At 36.7% G+C, this 21,951-nt stretch overlaps 1 protein-coding gene across 1 annotated transcript; it reads right to left on the reverse strand.

Moving 5' to 3' along the window:
• Positions 1 to 1,360: 1,360 nt before the first annotated feature.
• Positions 1,361 to 21,516, reverse strand: LOC142353631 (ferry endosomal RAB5 effector complex subunit 3-like). Its single transcript, XM_075405926.1, has 6 exons — positions 21,023 to 21,516; positions 17,913 to 18,123; positions 11,589 to 11,791; positions 6,230 to 6,713; positions 3,163 to 3,398; positions 1,361 to 1,828 (listed from the first exon to the last, which is right to left on the reverse strand). Exons 1-6 carry the CDS (start codon positions 21,107 to 21,109, stop codon positions 1,472 to 1,474), a joined length of 1,578 nt encoding a protein of 525 aa, XP_075262041.1. The 5' UTR covers positions 21,110 to 21,516; the 3' UTR covers positions 1,361 to 1,471.
• Positions 21,517 to 21,951: the final 435 nt, after the last annotated feature.

Genomic DNA, 21,951 nt, shown 5'->3' on the forward strand with positions numbered 1-21,951 from the left:
CATTTTTTGCTTTCCTGCAACCGATTTTATATTAGCAACAAGCTTCACTTCGGAGCACTAGAGATCACTCAAAAATGATGAACGAAAACGTGAAAAAGTCACTTGAGAAGTCAAAGAATGTTCTAGAAGAAAAGTGCAAAATTGTCAAGCAAAAAATTTGCATAAAAAAGACACACACGTTTACAATAATTGCTATGAACTGCGTTCAAGAGCAATTAAACTGCTACACACGAAGACCTAGAAACAAAGAAACAATTTTTTTTACATAACCTCGTTAAAATGAAAATTGCTGCTTCCCGTGAAATACTTGGGGACAATCCTCTAAAAGTTTTTATCTGCTCAATCAGTTACCTACACAAGGCATGCCTGACAGACATCCTAAAAACGAAAAACAAGAAAAAACAAAAGTTGTATGATTTATTATTTTACTTAAACGGCACTCATTAACATTGAATTGTCACCTTTTAGTAACAATACTTATTAAGTTCAATATCTGTCAGTCAACTAGCAAACAAACAAACTTGAAGAAAAAGCTCTGAAAAACGTACAACAATTCTCAAAAAAGACGAAATCAACAAAATTTGATTACAATTGCTCCATTTTCTTGAATGAAGACAACGCACAATCAATCTCAAGCATAAAACGACTAACATCAGAAAAATTGCTCTGGAATGACAGGCGGGAAAACTTAATTCAGGGGCTGTAGCCTCGATTAATTTTTCTTTATGGGTGCGAAAACATCAGCCGACGGTAGGATTCGAACACCAACACACACGTTTACAATTATTGCTTCTAATTCGAGAGCAGTTAATCAAATCAAAAGATACCCAAACACACTAAAAATCTAGGCTGAACCACAAACAGACCTTAATTGCTATAAAAAAACTGAAGACCTTAAAACGTGCTAAAGCGTTCCACGGGGTACCATAAGCTCAAAATTTCATCAAACTATATTATTTGCATTAAATGGTATTTTTTTCAAAATATAGTATTACTAGCCAAAATACACGAGGCAAACACCTTTGGCTGAAGAAGTTCAAAATCAAAATAACGCCTCGGAAGCCGTACATGATCAAAAAATATCGCTCGATTTGCGAAAATTTTGTCACTCTTTCCTCGCTCTCTTAAAATACTACATGAACAAAAATCACTCTTTCGCTCTGGTTTTGACTTTTGTTCAGCAATTTGACCAAAACACGGGTTGCATTTGATTTTGCATCCTGTGGAAAGAAGTCACCGTTTCAAAAATAGATCACCATAACTCAAGACAGCGCCACAATACAATTCAAATTCTTTGAATTGTAAAAACCTAAGAGAAGGCCAATAATAGTTCCAGCTATGGCTTTGCGGTTATTAAAAATTGCAATTATATTATCAATTTGATACAATTGTGGCCAAAAGAAAATTTATCACAATGTCGCTTAATTTCAATAATTCAACACACGCACAATCATGAACATTATTTAATAATTTAAGCTGGGTTTGAGTTAACTTTAGTGACTACAGGGTTCGAAATTGGAAACGTTTCTTGAAGAGTTCTTCGCAACTGATGAAACAACTCCGCAGACGATTTCCTCGGCAACAAAAACTGGATAGTTCTCGATTTGGTTGTAGTCCAGGTAGTAGCCTCTATCATAAACCCTTTCACACATTTGAATACGAGTTCTGCCCTCTTCACACAGAGTTCTAGAGTCTTGTCATCTGAGATAGTGTCTGTTAACAGTAGTGGAATGTATATGTTAATGATGTCGAAGTCAATTGCAAATCTGAAAATATTCTTCAGCCCAGTGAAGGTGGGGTGCTGTGACGTCATGTCAAATGCCTCCACCTAAACATGATACTCAGCATTATTACATCAGAATACAAGAGCTACATTTATTTTAAAAATTACAAGAGCTACATTTAAAAATAATTTAAAATGTGCTCAATTTTACTATTGGTTAAGTCCGTTCAATTTACTGGCCAAATAATTGAAACTGTTTCCCATCCCCGGGGAGAATGTAAGATTTATAATGGAATACATAAATTGTTCGACTTTTTGAGAGTTCCAACTTTTTCGCAAAAGACGATCCAGGAAGTTCTTGACAACGAAAAAATTCAAGTTCGCAAAGGCAGTTTCTGAAAAAGAATCCGTTCGACTTGTCATTATCTGTTCCAGATGCTGGAGCATGGTTGTGTGCTCCCCCATTTCAGCACTGGGGCTTCATATGGCACCTAACGAGTTTACAGTTGTCGCAAAATACAGTTTGGGTGTCCATTTATAAAACGCGGAAAGGAAATGCCCGTTCTGTAGAGCAGGAGTTCTTGACATCTATGGTGATCACTCAAATGCGTGTCATGGGCGAGGAGACGCAAATGCAAGACACGGCCGGATTCGAGACAAAATAGTGTATGCTTGCTCATACCTGAAAGTCAACACGCCCGAAGACACTTGTCTCGACCTGGAAAGCAGGTAAGCCTTCTGCATTTGATGTAACTTACTTCGTCGCTTCAGTCTAACTTTCTCCCCAATGAGGCTACAAAGGTCGGGGAACGCTCTCAACGCGGCAGATGCATGCATAAATTGCCTCCAGCACAATAAATACTTGCAAACGGGATCACAATTGTTCTTCTTGCAATCGACGTCCTTGGTGGAATATCGGCAACTTTAAACAAAAACACTCAAGCGGTTAGCTGTGTTTAGTGACAATCGCTTATTCTAGGCTCAACAGGGGTTGCCTGTTGCATTCATTTAACTTATACAATCCTTATCACTCACCGCTATTTGGGGATCGGCAACTATGCTCTTAGCAAGAGCCCTCTAGTTTACGGTTTTACAGTACTTATTCGCCCAACCGTGGGGAGATTGTTAGAACCATTGTCGCCTGATGAGTGGGGATATTGATAACTTTTACCAACATTTTTCATCGCCCAATGAGCGGCCAGTAAAAATAACTGCAGATTGAAGTACAATACAACGGATTGAAAAGCGGTCGATCATATCTAGAGTTGATATACAACAGCAATGGGCCTCCTCAAAAGTCAATAAGCTCTTTAAAAAAACTCTAAGTGCCCAGTAATGAATTGTTTGTTGTTCATCTGTGTGGCCTAAATATTGATAACGAAGCTGATTTAAATCATCTGTTCCCGTAGTGTAAGAGGTATGAGACGCATTCCCTTTACCTTAGAGTCGCCTGCGAGGTGAAACACGGCGTGAACAGCCGAGAGATTAGAGTGGCGAGTAATGAACACATCTCCGGGTAAGAGGGCCTTGAACTTCCTCTGGTGCTGTGGAGACAGGTGAGAGAGGGAGGGTGAGGAATTACCCCCACTCTGGTTAGCAGACAGCAGGTGAGGTGATGGGTTACTAGTTGCTCCAGATTGTAGTCCAACTCCGAACTGAGACGAAGCTAGCGATACTGAAACGGAAAGGAAACATTAATCAGTCATTTCTGTTGTTAAAAATTTTCATCTCAAGTTTAAAAAAAAGGGTATTTCCGAAGTGGGAACATCAAAATTTTGGAAATTTTCGGACTGCTTTCGTCTCCACCGTGTAACACGAGCATCCATACTTCATATTTTTCACCACCGTAATGGTAATTTGAACGTAATATATATCAGGTTTTCACGATAAGCTCACTCTTTTTATTGCTTTGCAAAGTGTTTTTGCAAACTTAAATTGAATTCTTGTATTTTGCCTGCATTTGTTTTTTGCATTCTCCTGACTTACTCTCACTATTCAAATAAACCCAATTGGCTTCTTTAATTGGTACAAGTAAAACGAAGCTATGTTTTCAGTTGATATTTAATGGCTCTTATGGCTTTGTATATATCTGTTTTCGTAAAATACCAGTGAATTTTTAAACTTTGAATCTTTTCAACTTATTTCCGTCAACTTGTAGCTGAGTCTGAATAAAGACAGCTCAGTCCTCTTTTTCACGTAAAAACAAAATTAATTTCCACATTGGTTTCATTTTAAAACAGTTTCTTGGCTTTGGTACTACCAGTTTAAAGTTTGGATTTTTTTAAGTTTGCCCATATTTGAGGTTATTTTTTGTTTACTGAACAATTTATGACACTAATGACAGGTCCAATTGTCGTTAAAAGAATGCTCAAACATAGCTGGCAGATTGCTGGAAAATAGTCGCCACAGACGCGTGTGGCCTTCCATGGAATTGAAACAACTAAAGAAATAAGATAGACAGATTGACCACCAGTCCTTTAACAGACCAGTAGACTTTTTGGGTTAATTCGGCCTGTCATTTTTATGTTGTTCTATTTAAAAAAAATCATGATTTCCCCAATAATAACCACTATCGCTTCAGGGCTATTAAAAACATCCAATTTTCGGTAAATTGTTTCTGGTTTTGACGGCTGCGACACCGTTCTCGTAAAAATTCTTAGATTGTTAAATTTTTACAAGTATTTGTCGTCCTTTTTGTAGTTATACAACCAATTCAGGATACTTAGACCTCAATGCCTACCATTAGATATATAAAAGAACCTATTTAAAGATTTCAAAGCTAATAGTACTAATGAATTTCAAAATAAATAATTTTTAAAAAATGCTTTTTGAACCTACCCCCTTTTAATCTTGATTTTGTCATCATGTTACTTAGTCTCATTACAAACAGTTCTCATCAACCTTTTGGTTTATCATACAATATTTTTTAAAGGTTATGTTTTGCATCGTTTTTGATGTACATGGTTTTGTAAGCAGTTTTCATGGTTTCAAAATTTGTTTCGTAAAAATGTTAGTGAAATGCTGAACTCTGTCCGAATGCACCTGATGAGTTAGTCTCACTAAAACAAGCCCAATTGGCTTCATACGGAGTCGAAAAATGATCCATTTTTGTTTTTAGATGAAAGCGTATGGTTTTTATGATTTTCGGAAAAACTTGTTTTTTAAAAAAGGATGAACTTTTGAAATTTGTCACTTTTTATCATCCTTCTCTCAATATGTAACTAAATTCTGTAAAGAAAGGTCCCAGCCTCTTTCCAGCGAGCCAAAATTCTTTATAAGTGTTTTAGTTTGATTTAAAGGTTTGTTGGCTTTGATACAACTTAATTTTATTTTTAAAAATGTGATTTCTGGATAGCCGCTGCTCTTTGAGGTTGTTTTTTGTTTCCTTACCACAATATCACACTAATGGGGTGGTATCTTTGGCATTGAAATTATGCGCAATTGAACTATTTTACTGTTATCCGTGAAGCCCTGAAATCCTGATGGTTTTTAAACGGCAGCGATAACTTTCTTGTCAAACTACCTGATTTTTTCGTTCGTTTTGTAGTCGTATAACATAGTCTGGATAATGACAAATCTCAATTGCTTACTCAAGGGTTAAAAATGAACAAGTCTCAATTGCTCCCTCAATTATACCTCAAGAGGAATAAATGAACCTTTTTAAAGATTTGAGTTGATACCTAATGGTTTCAAATCACTTAGAAAAAAATGGTCATCAAAAATGAAACCTTGATCTTTCTTCTGTTTTTGTCTAATTTTAACGGACTATAATTAAGAGCAGGTCAGTAAGGTGCAGCTCATCTTAATTTGTTGTTTAGATTTTGTGATGTCATTTTGATTTTGTTATTGTGTTTCCTGTCAAATATAGGCATCGAGTTTTGGGTGTAATTAATGTTCGTTTCATTTGACTTTTAAGTTTGTGTTGTCTCGTAGTATCAATAATGGCAGGTTTCATCGGCCCTCTAATGCGGCATCAATTTGTTCATTTAGTGCTTTTTTGAACAATATGTCAAGTTTTGAAAGTTTTCTATCTTCCCGATTTGGTAGACCATTAAGTCAAAAATGCGGATGAGCGGGTTCGGAAAATTATGTGCGAACGCACATTACCGAGCCTCCTGTTTGCTTCAAACTTCATTGGAGAGTAGTAAAAAAATTGACTAATTTTAACGCTAATCTCGGAGCGATTGAACGAAAACTCTCAAATCTTCACCTTTAAAATTGCTGCCAACATTTGTATAGTCAGATCCATCCAAGACAATGCAGATGGATAAAGAAAACTAAACATTGATGAAGCTCAACTAAGTGCAAAGAAAGTTCTGGATCATTTCGTCATTTCAGTTAATGCCCTCGCTTAACAGATGCCTAATATATTATTCCAATGTGGTGCGGACTATTACCGTAAAAAATAATTTGTAAGTGTTGGTTCACATTATAGGGTATTGAAGGATACAAGTCTTATTCCTTTTAATTGCCTATTCTAATTGCTTACCTAAGACAGCACTTTACCTTGATCAGAAGTATTCTCTCCGCTATTAGTTGACCCAGAAGGCAGAATCAACTCATTGGACCCACTAGCACTGTTCTCATTGGATCCATTTCCATTGTACAAGGTAGAAAACCTCTTACAATTCAGCCTGACTATATCATCTTGCACCGTTTGCAACTGCTGGTCCAAATCTGGAAAGTGGAACTCGCAATTCTTTGAGCAAATATCAGAAAGAGTTGTCATGAAATCAGAAGAGTAGCGCACTCGATTGCCTACAACCATGACTAGAGCTGAGAGATTGTTAGAGTACAGAGTAAGCGCCGTTTGCATTCGTTTCGGATCACGGGAGAAAGTTCCCTCAGCCTCGTCTACGTTGGAGCGACAGAGGTCAACAGGGTCCATGACCAGCAGTCTGATGTTGTGCATTGTCTTCAGCTGGGTTCCTAGGTAGATTGTGAAACTCTCTTCCAAATCGGGTTCGGAGCATTTGGCGATCTGGGAGAGCTGAAAGTTGGAAGCTTAGGTAGAAATAGCTTGCTCAATTGACTAAATTGTTTCGGGTCATAAAACATTACCGACTAGCGTCAAATGAATTGCTCTCGAACGACTGGCGGCGCTTGACTTTTGTAGCCTACTTCAGCCATGGGGAACTGAGGTAGGGTGAATAAGCAAGGAATTGCCGGGTAGGGGGATAATTATGAATAAGAGAACAGTTTTGTTCTGAGCATTAAATAAAAGTCGGCACCCTATATAGTTACGAAGTTAAAATTCCATGTCCAAACATAACCGACTAGCGTCGGGCAAACTGTTATCAAATGACCGGCAAGCAGTTGGCTTCGGAGTTGGCTTAGGGAGGGAGGGGGCTGAGTGGGGGGGGGGTGAGGTGGAGGTGGGGTGACTGATGGAAACATGAAATCGTCTCCTCAAATTATTTTTTGATGAATCGCATGCTTAGTGACTGGTAAGGCGTAAGGCTCTAAAAATCCTTAATGCCCTCCGGGGGACCACAAGACTAATATAATTGCTTCAAACTTCGTTTGACAGCAATTAACAAGAAATTAAAGTAGCAGGTGTATCAGGTGTTTGGCAAAATTTTCTGGCACCATTAAAGGTAGCAATAGTGTTTTCGTGCAATTTGGACATCAAATGCAACGCTAATTTAACATGGATCTTTTCCGTTTGTGCCCCTCCCCCCAGCTTAGTGGGTACATATTATTTCCAACCTCCAGGCGCACGTGCCATATTTTTACATAATGATTGCCTGTGTAATGACACGTGCTCTATAATGGGGTGGGGGGGTTGCATAAGGTACTGAGGGGGGGGGGGGGGGGGGGGGGCGGCACAAAGGGAAAAGATCCTTTAAAAATATATCCCAATGACAAAAGGCCAGAATCCACTGCATCTTCACAGTAAGAAGTATACTTAATGTCAAAATTATGTTAACACAACCTAATTTTACGAAGTAAAATTTCTATTTTCTGGCTCAATAATACTCCCACTTGAAATTACAGTTTGAAATTAACATTGTTGCCCTACACTAATGTAAAACTGATAAAGTCCAACCACGATTCACAAACAAAAAAAGTTGTCTAAAAGTGTGATATTTTTTTAACATTTGTTCAACTTCGATTAAATCGCATTTGCCGTAAACACTTGAGAATCAAAGTGAATATCTGGTGAATTTGTGACAACTAACTTTTACAGCGCAGAGTCGATAGAGTTTGGCCTTTTGTAATTGGGCTATCCGATAAGATAGCGTTAATACATTTTATGTCCAAATCGAACGCAACCAGGATCTCTAGCGTATGGGAGTAAGTATACAAATGAATACTACCACACGGTTGTAATCGCCACCGAGAAGTTATCAAACTCCGAGGCGAAGCCGAGGTGTTATGATAACTTCGAGGGCGATAACAACCGTGTGGTAATTTTTTTAATCAACAGCTGTTGCGATCATTTCAAAATTGAACACAGTTTTATTGGTTTTTCATTTTTATTTTTTGTGGACAATTACATTTTCAAAGGTAAGTGATATTTCTTTGGGTCTGTTCTTCATTTTGTCCTCACCCCCCCCCACACACACACACACACGCACGCACCCACACACACACACACACACGCGCACGCACGCACGCACAAACACACACGCACGCACACACATCACACCACACACACATACCACACATAGACACACACACGCACACACAAACAACCACACACGCACGCACTTGCACCACACACACAACACACACACGCGCACACACACTCGCATGCACGCACACACTCACGAACGCACGCACAAACACACACGCACGCACACACATCACACCACACACAAATACCACACATAGACACACACACGCACACACAAACAACCACACACGCACGCACTTGCACCACACACACAACACACACACGCGCACACACACTCGCATGCACGCACACACACACACACACACACACACACGCACGCACCCACACACACACACACACGCGCGCGCACGCACGCACGCACAAACACACACGCACGCACACACATCACACCACACACACATACCACACATAGACACACACACGCACACACAAACAACCACACACGCACGCACTTGCACCACACACACAACACACACACACACACGCGCACACACTCGCATGCACGCACACACTCGCATGCACGCACACACTCACGAACGCACGCACAAACACACACGCACGCACACACATCACACCACACACAAATACCACACATAGACACACACACACGCACACACAAACACACACACACAACCACACACGCACGCACTTGCACCACACACACACAACACACACACACACATACCACACACACACTCATATTTCACGCACACACCGCACACACCCTACACACGCAAACCGAACATACACCACCCACACCACACAGCACACAACACACAAGTTTTTTTAGACAAGTTTATCAAACTGTTTCCGTCATTAGAGTACGAGTTTATCACCACTTTTCTACCGCCACCACTATTTACTTAGTAACAGTGGCAATAAAAGAGTGTGATAAACTCGTAGTGTAATGCTGAAGTGTTTTTCCAGTGTCGATCGTGCATTAAACTTTATTACACTGGCATTTTATTCAACTGCTATTATCGCAACAGGTGCTGATTAAAAAGTTTTTCCAAACACTTACTAAAAATTGAAAATTGACTTTCAATTCTCTATCTCGTCAAAAACGTGCATTTTTGCTTCGTAAAACCCTGGATTGCTAACAATAGTTTGTGCCTGGTATAGATTACACGAAACTCTTCAAGTCACGAACGTAACAAACGGCCAAGAAAATTTTCACATGACAAAGATTCGCAAGACTACGCTGATTGCTACAGTTCTTATTGCAACAAAAGTTTGGAGAGCAAAGTAATAGCAGGCACACGAGAAATTCAAAACCGGTATTTCGAAAACCCATTTCAATTTTCAGGCCCAAATTTAGGGCAACATTAGGTAGGCAAAATGTTGTGATGAAACTGATGCCTGATGATAGAATGCCTGATTAGTATCGAGCATTCAAACGAACTGTTAGATTTTAATTTTAAAGTTGTTTTAGCTGGAGTCCCTGGTTCTAAATGATGATTATCTCTACTTCAGCTATACGAAGTGTTCCTTGTTTTTGCAATAACTGAAGTACATTTAGATACGTTTCTTTGGTGTCATTGTGGGAAAGGGCAAATATTGAAGCTCTGAAACATGAACGAAAGACAAACATACCTGGCAGATTGCCGGAAAATAGCCGCCGTTGATTCCAATAGGCATGATTGGGATTGAAAGAATAGATAATAAAAAAAAAAGATTTTTGTACAAAAATATTTTTTAAGTCCGATTTATTTTGATGGCATTTCGTAGTTGAGCATACTTCTGTTTCTTAGAAAGAGGCTACAGGGGCTACCATCAATACCAATAAGCATAACAGATGGTAACTAAGACTTTTAGGATCGGCGTTCAAATAGCAGGCATCTAAAATTGGGCTTTATGGGTTTATCCCGTTTCTATTTCTGACTTCAATTTGTATACTGACTCTGTTCATTTTGAATTGCTTTGCTGAGCAACTGATGTTCAAAATCACTTTTAGCAGAATGAGAGAAGAGAGACACTAAACTAGAGAAGTCAAAAAGATTTCACGAAGAATGTTGAAAAAGCGGCAAAATGAGGTAAAGCGAAACATTTTTTGTTCGACGAAGTAAAAAACCATAGCAGGACAGGTCCTGACGTACAATTCAAAGAAGTTTCATTGACTTAACAAACAACTAGACCTAGAGCGGACAATGAGTGAATTGGGAAAACCATTTCTAAAAAAATCAGATGAAAAAACAAACAAAAAAAAAACAGAAAATCAATGTCAAAATGCTGCTAGGGAGAACAAAAAACCACTAGTGAGATATGTAATTTTGATTCTAACAAAAAACTAGGTCCAGAATGAGCTGTGAATGGATTGGGAAAACTATTTAGAAAAACATCCGATCCAAAAAATCGAAAAAACAGTAAAAATCAGAGTGAAATTGCCGCATGTGAACAAAAAACCACTACCGAGAAACCGAATTTTTGTTCAAACACCGTTTTCTCATTCTGCTTTAAAATTAGAGCGAAAAAATTCACGCCGCAGAACCACTCGCTTTTTCGCTCCATTTCCTGTTTCGGCGTGACCAAAATCACCACTCCAATTTGACTTCAAAAATCATGAAAATTTGTGAACAGATCTTAAAAAAAACATAGCAGGACAAGTCCTGACGTACAATTCAAAGAATTTTCATGGACAGAAAAACTAGACTTAGAATGGACTATGAGTGAATTGAGAAAACCATTTTTAAGAAAATCAGATCAAAAAAATAAGAAAAACACAGAAAATCAATGTAAAAATGCCGCATGTGAACAAAAAACCACTAGCGAGAAATTAAAATTTAATTCAAACAAAAAAAATAGGCCTAGAATGAGCTGTGAATGGATTGGGGAAACTATGTAGAAAAAAGCCGATCCAAAAAATCGAAAAAACAGTAAAAATCAGAGTGAAATTGCCGCATGTGAACAAAAAACCACTACCGAGAAACCGAATTTTTGTTCAAACACCATTTTCGCACTCTACTTTCAAATTAGAGCGAAAAAAATTCACGCCGCAGAACCACTCGCTTTTTCGCTCCATTTCCTGTTTCGGCGTGACCAAAATCACCACTCCAATTTGACTTCAAAAATCATGAAAATGTGTGAACAGATCTTGTATTGCGCCCCAATACAATTCAAATTCTTTGAATTGTAAAAAAAAATAGGAGCGCTATAATAGCCGGCTGCGAAGATGAGGGCGGCTATTAACAAAACATAACAATTGATTATGGTATATGGATTATGTACCTTAGTGGAGCTATCTGAATAGGTGATCTTGCCCTCATTGGAGTGCAGGTCTTCTGAGACAGTGTTAAGCCACTCTCTGAACTCGTTCCTCTGGGTGTCTCTCAACAGACTCAGCTCACTCTCCCAAGTGGACTCGAGAAACTCCAGATTCTCAAAGTGGGACGAGTAGAGGTGGTTGATCTGCTCGTCTGACAACGGACTTCCTGCACAAACATAACCGACTAACGAGCGGTTGGCCTCGTTAGCGAGCGGTTGGCCTCGTTAGCAGCTCGCTTCAGCTTAGGAAGGTTGGCTTTGGCTTAATTGAGGGCGGTGGGGAAGAGCGCGTGGGTTTGCGTGTGCTTAGGGAGGTGGGTGAAGTGCCGGAGAACAAAAAGTGGGGGCGGGGGACTTAATGCATTTGGGGAGGGCGGTGAGGGGAAGAAGAAAAAGAGACTTAATGCATTCGGCGTTTTATTTGTTTCTCAGGTTTTTGGGGACAAAAATGAAACAAGGTTTCAAGGTCTCGAATATTCCTATAGCTTTCCGAATATATTTTGTTGTATATTAGGTCTCACCTAGCGCTGAAGGACTAGGACAACTATTTATTTTTTAATTACCTTGGACGCAAGTCCTACTACATTTCCACCTAACAGTCCAAAATTAAAAAGCAAATGCTATCCTGAGTTCTGCAAATTTAACTTTTAAAGTTAAAAATGAGTACCATTCTCAAACAGCTGGAATATTGCCATAAAATCGCGACAGCTTTGTCGATCTGCAATCTCTAAAAGACCATTATATGAACAGACAGAAAAAAATTCACTACTTTTCAATTAAATGTTGAGATGTATTTCGATTACGAATGAGAATCTTATTCCTGCCTCTATTAGCTGCTGTCAAAAAACCTTTAATGAGAGTGACACACTCAGTTGACATTTACTCCTTCAAATAAAGTAACCAAAAGTAGTTTTGAAATTGCGAAAAGAGATTTTAGAGAGATGTTAGTCAATTGTGGCCAAAAACTTAATGAAAAAGCTCTCCAGTGAGAGTAACAATTGACGGCAACCATTTTAGTCAAAATTGCTTTAATCAAAAAACACAAATGCAGATTAGAAGAACGTGACGTTAAAATCTTGACCAGAAAAAAGTTAGTTGACTAAAAAACTGGACCTAAAAATGACTAGGATTGGGTTGCAAAAACCAATAAAACCCGTTCAAAAAATTGAAAAAAAAAACAGTAAAACTTAAAGTCCAATTGCCGCTGTGAACAAAACAACAATGGATAAGGGAAACTTTTCATCATACAGTTTTCACACTGTACTTTCAACTTTGAGCTAAAAGTTCAGCAACAGCAATAGATTTATCGCTCCACTCGGTTTCGGCGTGAACAAAATCACTTCCCAATTAAAATGTGTAAAAAAGATCTTCATAAAATAAGCTGAAGAGCCCCGAAGCAACTCGAAGCGTCGGAAAACGGTAAAACATAACAGAACAAAACCGTAATGGCAGCCCAGGCCACCAATTTCTAAAACAATTACTATACAGCAGAGTTATGGTAAAAAAAAATTTGAACAAAATTAGTTACTGAAGCCAGTAAACAAAAAGAATTACCACGTCACTATACATAAAAGACCGCTCAGATCTAAACCTTATGTCATAATTTTGACAGAGAAAACTCTAAAAAATATATTGAAACAGCGAATCTTCATTATTGGAAACACCTGGTAAAGTTGAAAAGAAATTTTTATGATTGTGAAAAGCTCCAAAACTTGATCAGGTTAATAACTGTCGCAAACAACTCGTATTCAAAACCCTGAACTGCGCAATCCAAAGAAAACTTTAATTATAATAAGAAACAAAAAAACACAACTTAATTTAGTTGTCAGGAAAACCAGTAATGTTTAATTGGGCGTCACAAACATTTTCGGAACTGTAAAAAACTTTCCTCTTCTTGTGGATGTGTTCGTAAAAAGTAATAAAAGCTATTGTAAGAAATTAAATTAAAAAATGAAAAATGCACAGGAAACAGAGTAAAAAAAACTATCAATACAAAATTTTTGCTGGAAACAATCAAACATCTCAACTGAAGATATCAGTGAAAAATAATTAAAAAAATTCCAAAAAATATCAGAGCTGCATTGATTCAAACGAATTCAATTGAAAAAAAAAACATAAAAAAGAAAAACTGATTAACGCGCGCAAAAACCGTTGGAGGAAGAAGTCATTCAAAAAACGATTTTCTTAACTTCACTGTTTGACAAATGTAAAACGAAGAAAGAGCGTCAGAGGACAAAACAATTAAAAAGTCAGAAGATTTCCGGAAGCGGCTACGAGCGTTGCAACTTTCCAAACAAAACGTTAATGGCAACAGAAACATTAGCTTTTGTCTGAAAGCCAGATTTGGTTAGATTAAATGGTAAAAACTTACACCCCGTCATAACGAAAACGATTTGAGCATTGACATCATTGAAACATGCCAAAGTAAAAATAAATACGACAGCATGCAGGAACCATATAAAAAACGTACGTCTAAAAATTTTAAGACCTAATTTTTACAGAAAACGTTGAACAATAGGCGCAACTCTGATCGGGAAAATCTGATCCGCCGCAAACTGACTGGGCTAATTATTATGAAATAATACATGATAATTGTCTTAGAATCAGGAAGTCAATCAGGAACCATATAAAAAACGTATGTCTGAAAACTTTCAGACCTAATTTTGACAGAAAACGTTGAACAATGGGCGCAACTCTGATGAGGAAAATCTTATCCCTCCGCAAACTGACTGGGCTAATTATTATGAAATAATACATGATAATTGTCTTAGAATCAGGAAGTCAATCAGGAACCATAAAAACGTATGTCTGAAAACTTTCAGACCTAATTTTGACAGAAAACGTTGAACAATGGGCGCAACTCTGATGAGGAAAATCTTATCCCTCCGCAAACTGTCTGGGCTAATTGTTATGAAATAATACATGATAATTGTCTTAAACTTTTAACGCCGCAGAATTAGAGGCAGATAAAAATGAATTCAATTATTTAAAAAAAATGGCGTCCACGAATGTACAAAACAAGATATTCTTCTCTCTTGTTGGAGAAAGACAATGAAATCAAAACAATTGCAAAAATCAAACTAGTCAAGAAAAAGACAAAGGAAACAGAACAACACTCACAGGCAAAAATTATGACGCTTACTACCAAAGCCTAGCCCCAAAAACATTAGCAGAAAACAATTATCAGTCAAGTTTTCCAAAAGTTTTCGTGAAAATTCCCAATACTTCAGTATATAAATGAAATCAATTGCAACCAAAAAAAGATCAGAGAAAAGGCTTAGAAAATTTTTTTGTCAAAACTAAAAAAAACGCAGAGAGAATTAAAACTATGGGTCTCAGAATAACTCTAATAGAAACAATAAAAACTGAAGTAGAAAAAAGAGAACATTTCATAACATAATACAAAGGCATACACGAATTAAATAGCCCGCATCCTGTCTAGATGAAAAAGCCTAAAAATAGTTCAAAGATTCGAAGCATTAATACATTTTACATAAAAACTTTCGAAATGTTCAAATTGCGATTACGAAATAAAATTTAAGTTGCAAATACTTACAGCACAAAAAAAATCAGTTAGTAATACCACAAAAAAACTCACTCAAAGCTCCATTTAAAAATAAGTAAAGCCAAGAAAAAAATGAAAATGAGAACTCTGCGCGCATTTAACACTTGAAATGCATTATTAAGCTCTCAAAAACACTGTGGTATCAATTTCAACAGGGTTACAAATTAATCCATCATCAATCAAAAATTATCTCGAAAAAAAATAATCTCAAAAACAGAGCCAAACATACCAACCAAAAAACAGCTTAAACAGTTATCTATACGTCCGATCTCTTAAAAAGTCTAAACGTCAATTTTACTCACTTTGGCTTTTATGTCAAAACGCTTGCACGAATCACAAATAACAAAAGCCTTAGCAGCATTCTGGAACCGACACGAAGCGCCGAATCATCTCGTAAAATAATTCTCAAAATTTGAAACACTGTGGTAACGAGAATTCAGTATTGGCATTATTGAAGAAAGCAGAGATGAAAAAAATTAGAAAGCATATAAAAAGCTGCAACGCTTTATATCAAGTGACACCAATTTGACTTGAAAATATCATTAAACGGCAAAATTCTTGTGTTGTTGGAAACATATCCCTTACGATAAAAAAAACTGCGAAAACTTAAAAAAGAAAAATACTGGTGAGCTATAAAACTGACCGGGCTGGTATTTGTCTCCAAAAAAAAACATTTCATCACAACAAGGACAGGAAACATACCCGGCAGATTGCCGGAAAATATCCGCCCTTGATTCCCATAACCACTATTGAGATTAAAAGGACAGAAAAAAAATGATTTTTGTAGAAAAACAATTTTAAAGTGCGAACTATTTTGATGTCATTTTGTAGTTGAACATACGTCTGTTTCATAAGGAGACGACACATGAGCTATTATTAATACCAATTAGCAATAGAGATGGTCACTAAGACTTATAAGAACCAAGTTCGAAAAACTTCGAGAAACTCAATCTAAAACTGGGCTCTAGCACGAGAGGCTAAAATCTGAAAATTTATTTAAACCAATCTTAGAGGCAGAGCAAATAAAATTATTAAATAGTAAAAATTAAGTACATTTAAATATTCATTATTGAGATTCAGTAAATTGCATAAATATCCTGTCAAAATAAAGCAGTGAAAACAGAGCTCATAGCTTTGAAACATAGAAACATTTTGCCAAAGATGTCAAAAAATTGCTAAAATCGCAATTATAGAAAAACTCCAAAATCGAATTAGTATGTGTACAACTTCATTAATCAAAACACCAAGTCAAACATTCAAACATACATGCATTCAAGGTATAAATTATCAGAAGGACTTCACCAGATACATTGATTACAAAAAGTCCACTCAAGGACCTAATAATTTAATGAAAAAAACATAGCTGGCAGATTAAAATAGCCGCAATAGATTCGTAAATCGGCAGTCTAAAAAAACAGTAAAAAAGACAGGCCAAAAAAATTTGTCTTTTCATTGAAGGCTGATCTGTTATATTTTGAATAAAAATCTGTATAAGTTATTGCTGCCTCTATTAGCTGATCTCAAATAACCTTCATTTAGAGTGACACACACCCATTTGACCTTATCTCTTTGAATTAAAGTAAATAAAAGTCAATTTCAACGTGAGGAAGTCATTTTTGAGAGTGAGGTAAGTCAAGTGTGACCAAAAATTTAATAACGCGAATGAACAAAAAAACTCGCTCCACTAAGAGCGAAAAATGACGTCACGCATGCAATTCAGTTGAAATTGAATGAACGAATGAACAAAAAGTTGCTGTGGCGTCATATGGTCTTAACAAAAATCATGACGACGAAATAAAAAACATAGCAGGACAAGTCCTCACGTACATTCAAAGAATTTTCATTGATTAAACAGAAAATTAGACCTAGAATGGACTATAAATGGATTGGAAAAACCATTTTAAAAAAAATCCGATCCAAAAAATCGAAAAAAACAGTAAAAATCAAAGTGAAATTGCCGCATGTGAACAAAAAACCACTAGCGAGAAAGCGAATTTTTGTTCAAACATCGTTTTCTCACTCTACTTTAAATTTGGGGCAAAAAAATTTCACGCCGCAAAACCTCGTTTTTTCGCTCCACTTCCTGTTTCGGCGTGACCAAAATCACTACTCCAATTTGACTTCATCATGAAAATGTGTGAACTCCAAATCACTACTCCAAATCATGAAAATGTGTGAACAGATCTTAAAAAAAAGACAGCGCCCCAATACAATTCAAATTCTTTGAATTGTAAAAAACCTATTAATAACTAAAAGTTGAGAACAATCAGCCAATACTAAACTTGAAACGCATTACTGGGCGGCCAAAAACACTGCAATATCAATTACAGAGAGTTATAGGTTGATGCAACATCGGTCGAAATAATTCTCACAAAATTAAGCCAAATCGATATAAAAAGAGACTAAAAACTGTAATCTTTCTCTCCAAAACAACACTTCTCAAGCCGATTTTTTCTAACTGAGCGCAACAGAACACGTTCAGAGAAAATCAGTTCACACGGCAATTTGACTCATTTTCACTATTATGTCGTAACGTATTCTGAACAAATCGTACTTCCGGTAAAAAAAAGCCTATAGAATGTCCATACTCCTCTTTGAGTCGAATAAAAACCAAGAGCACCGCAATATAGCTACGCTAAGCTTACAGCATCGTAATAATAATAACTGATATTTCTTCTATGCAACTATACAATCCCTATTCCGTCAAGACCTGATCTTGATACCATTTTTCTCGGCTGTGTTCTTGATGTCCTCCAACTCTCTCATGCACTCCTCAGTCCTCTCTCTCACCTCTCTCTCCTTCCTCTCCCTCTGTTCACGCATGGCCACACTGTAGCTGTGCTCCACTCCTAATATGGTATGTATGGCTGGACTGTTTAGTACTATGTCCTGGTACAGTTCTGCAAACATCTGCTGATCAGAGAGAGGCTCGGTCTGAAAATGGTGCAGCAGATAAAAAAACTAGTAGTTAAGAGTTCCCAATATAACTTACAGGAAACGAAACTTATCCTCATCTTACACTTGACATATCTGACTTTCCCAATCCAGCCCGAATTAATTCAAATGTCGGCCAGGAATAGACAGACGCTGAAACGATACACCTTGACAAGACAAGACATACATGGTCTTGAAATCTCTTGCAAAACTTGAAAGCTCTTGCCAAGAATTTGAATTACGAACATTTCATTCTAAATCTCGATGAGACCTTGGTAAGATCTAATCAAGATAAACCAGAAAATTTCTTCACCGCTCTTGATAACATTTTTTATCAATTGTAATCGCTGTTCGATGCATCTCGTCCCAAGAAAAAATGAGCGTAAAGCGGATCCATGGCAATTTTCATCCTTAGAGCAATTCATTTAATAACAAATAAAAATTTAATCCAAAAAAGACGTCAAGGGGCGTTTTAAAATGTTCCAGAAATTATGAACTTTTTTGCTTCACCTTAATATGATTTCGTTTCCAGTCATGAGGAAATGTTTCAATAGTGAAGAGCTAAAAACTCAAGTAACAAGGCATAAATGGTTCCTTGGTTAGTTATTGGGCACAACTAAATGGAGCTACGACATCAGAGGGTCACAACCCTTTTTGTCAAAAAGCCAAGTTTCAGCTGCATTCTAATTAAGTTTCTGCTTTGAATTAAGTTTTTTAATTGATTTTCAATTTTAAGAAAATATTTTTAATCTGTTCTCACACTAGCTAAAAGACCCTCAAACTGAAAATACTAATCAGCTCTAAGTATTATTCGATGTACCTCAGGCCAGTAAAAGAAAAAAAAACAACTTCCAGTGAACGCAAAGTAGAAATTGAGGCTAGAGCGGATCAGTGGCATTTTTAAGCTATAAAACTTTTCATCAGCAATTAAAACCTTCACTTAGACGTTAGAAAAATTGAAGAAAAGATTGAGCAGCTGATCTATGCAAAGCGAGCAAATATCCACCTTCTGCCAAAAAATGTTATCGACCAAAACTTAAATTCTGAACGCTTTTACTGATTTTTCTGCAATTTATTTTATTGGTCAGTCCAACCACGAGATTTGCTTCACTGTCAATTTGAACAGCTTGTTCAAGCCTTGCAAAACAAACTTCGGCATTGTTTGATCGAGGAGTTTGGCTGAGTAATTTATCAACTTTTGTTTGGTCTTCCAACAAAATAAAAAAGAATATCTAACTAAATTGTTTCATCTCCTCTTCTAATTTCTTATCACAGGAACGATCAATATTGCACTTGGTTCGTTCTAGGTGGCTTGTTATTTGTTTCTTTTTCTAAATCGGTCTGATCTCTTGAATAGCTATTGAAACGTAAAAAATTAAAAATGCTCTTTATCCAATTTTGTTCTCTGAGAAGTGTTTTCATCAATTACATGCATGCTTCCGTTTTGATGTTATGTTTTATGGCCCAGTCCAAATCCTTGAAGCAATATTTGTTAAACGTAAAATGATATTAAGAAACTGGAGACATCAGAAGAAAAATCAGATGTAAAACCTCCCGAAATTTATTGCGAAAAATGAAACGCCCAGTTGAAAGCACTTTTTGGATGAACGCTAGTGTTTTTCAATTATTTACAAAATAACAACACAAAGAACTTCATTTTGACTTAAAATTAGGTGAATGAAAACATAAGCAGTTAAACTATGCAAACGATCTGCCACGGCACGGGATTTTTTTTGTTCGACCAATTAAAAAATGCAGCAAAAAATTATCAAACTTTGGTTTCTTCCTTCAATTTGGCATCAATACAGAAAATTGAAACTGCCTTTCTCTGCAGTTTTATTTGCATTTGCGTGAGTTTGGTTGTCGTAGTCTTGTTTTGACTTTGTTAAATGTCTAAAAAAATCTCAACTTATCTTGCATCAGTGCTGTTAGCACAATTAAAAATGTTTATTGGCGTGCAATTTGTGCTTCGCATAAAATCTATTAATTATTTAAGTTAACTACAACAATCGCTGAAGCTGAATTGACACATTTTCTTGTTTTGTGTTTCCAACCATTTTTGCTTGATTTTTTGTAAAGACGTTTACAACATCACAACTTTAATGGTGAAGGAAATGTTTCCGCACCACTTCATTAGAGTTTTTTGTTACTAATGAACAACAAAGGTAATTATTTGGGTGACACCAGAAAAGCGCTAGCTCGGCTCTTTATTGCCGCTTTTGGTGAAATTTGCCAATTTGGGCCCTGCATGTAGCCCAAAAATTGAGGTACGGTTCACTGATTTGCTAATATCTGTTGAAGTACTCAATCAAATTAAATAAACGTATTTCCATTTTGTTGGTGCGAAACCCCTTTTGGGTGATGCTTGTAGTTGTTTCCTGGAGTCAGTTTGAGAAAAAGTTATAATTGTACAAACATGAAAAAAGCTGATTTTCTATGTATTCGTGGACCTCAAATTCTTGGTACCAGAAAACAGGTGTTATCATGCAAGCAATAGCTCATTGAATTCCCTAGTTAGTGTGCAAAGCAGTAGAAGTAACTGACATTGAAAAAGTCAATTCCAAGAAGTCCAGTCGCAAAAATCATCGATGGAGACGACGAATTAAAAAACCCACAATGTTCCCAATAATAGCCGCTATCGCTTCGCGGCTACTAAACATAAATATTATACTGGAAAAATCTGTGAATTTTTTAAACTGATTTCCAAAATTGAGAAAATTTTCGGGTTCAAACATTTTTTGGAAACTTGTGCGACCCGGTTTTGTTACGTGCCCTATCAGTATTCCTATAAGTTATATTCGTAACTTCCAAATTCAATCATTGATTTGCCTGGAGAACAATTTTTCCGACACTCCTCGCCTATTCTTTTTATTTCTCGTTTAATCTTATTTAATCTTACCTTGGAGTACTGTTCGTGGGTTGAGGCATATGCATTTGCCCACATATCAGATAGCTTGTCAATTTCCTCAGGTGTCATTCCAGGCATAGCTAACACAATCTCAATTCAAACTAAATCTGAAATTAAATGATGAGCAAGCGGCAACTTTGGAGCTCAAATAATATGTCACCCAATGAGAGGGGACTTTTATTTATCAATTGGATCTTTTTGACTCACCCAATAGGAGTCGAGTGCAAAAAAACTACCTCAAGTCGACGAAAAATAAGAAAGCAATACGGTAAGCTAAACTAAATTAATGGAATATTACTTCCATTGAGATGCCAGTGATAAACAAGGTAATTTTGTTTCTTCTTAAAAAAAGCAGCCATCATCTCACCTTTGTCCTAAGCTACACTAATCAACTTTACAAAGATTGTATTAAGAGTTGGGTTACAGAGGAATCAAAGATGTCTGACTAACCTTTAATTAAAAATCATACATTTATTGATTCCAGAAAAAGTTAACAAAAGAATGTTACTTTGACACCGATAAAAACCTGTTAAATCCTAACTCTTTCGTGTAATTGATGGTTTCAATTCTACTGAATTACTTCATCTGGTTTATACGTTTTAACTGCTAGCGTTTCAGATTTTTGAAAATTTTGAGGTTGCTTTTCACAGAACGTTAATAGTTGCAAACATATGATTTTCATGCTTTATTCTGATAATCATAAAGCAACCTAAATACTCGAAAACTACAGGAACAAGTGTTTCATCTCGCCTTGTACTCGGCGTGGTGTTCTCAGAAAGATTTATTTGAAATGCTTATTTGATTATTTCAATTGATATTTGAACTATTTCAATTGAGGCTAAACAATCCATCTGGACAAAAACATTTTGAATTATTGCAAGGAACGCCTGTTGAAATGCTAAACAAAACGAACGAATGGC

Source organism: Convolutriloba macropyga, chromosome 14 (genome assembly GCF_964194025.1).
Source record: "Convolutriloba macropyga chromosome 14, txConMacr16.3, whole genome shotgun sequence".
Lineage (NCBI taxonomy): Eukaryota > Metazoa > Xenacoelomorpha > Acoela > Convolutidae > Convolutriloba > Convolutriloba macropyga.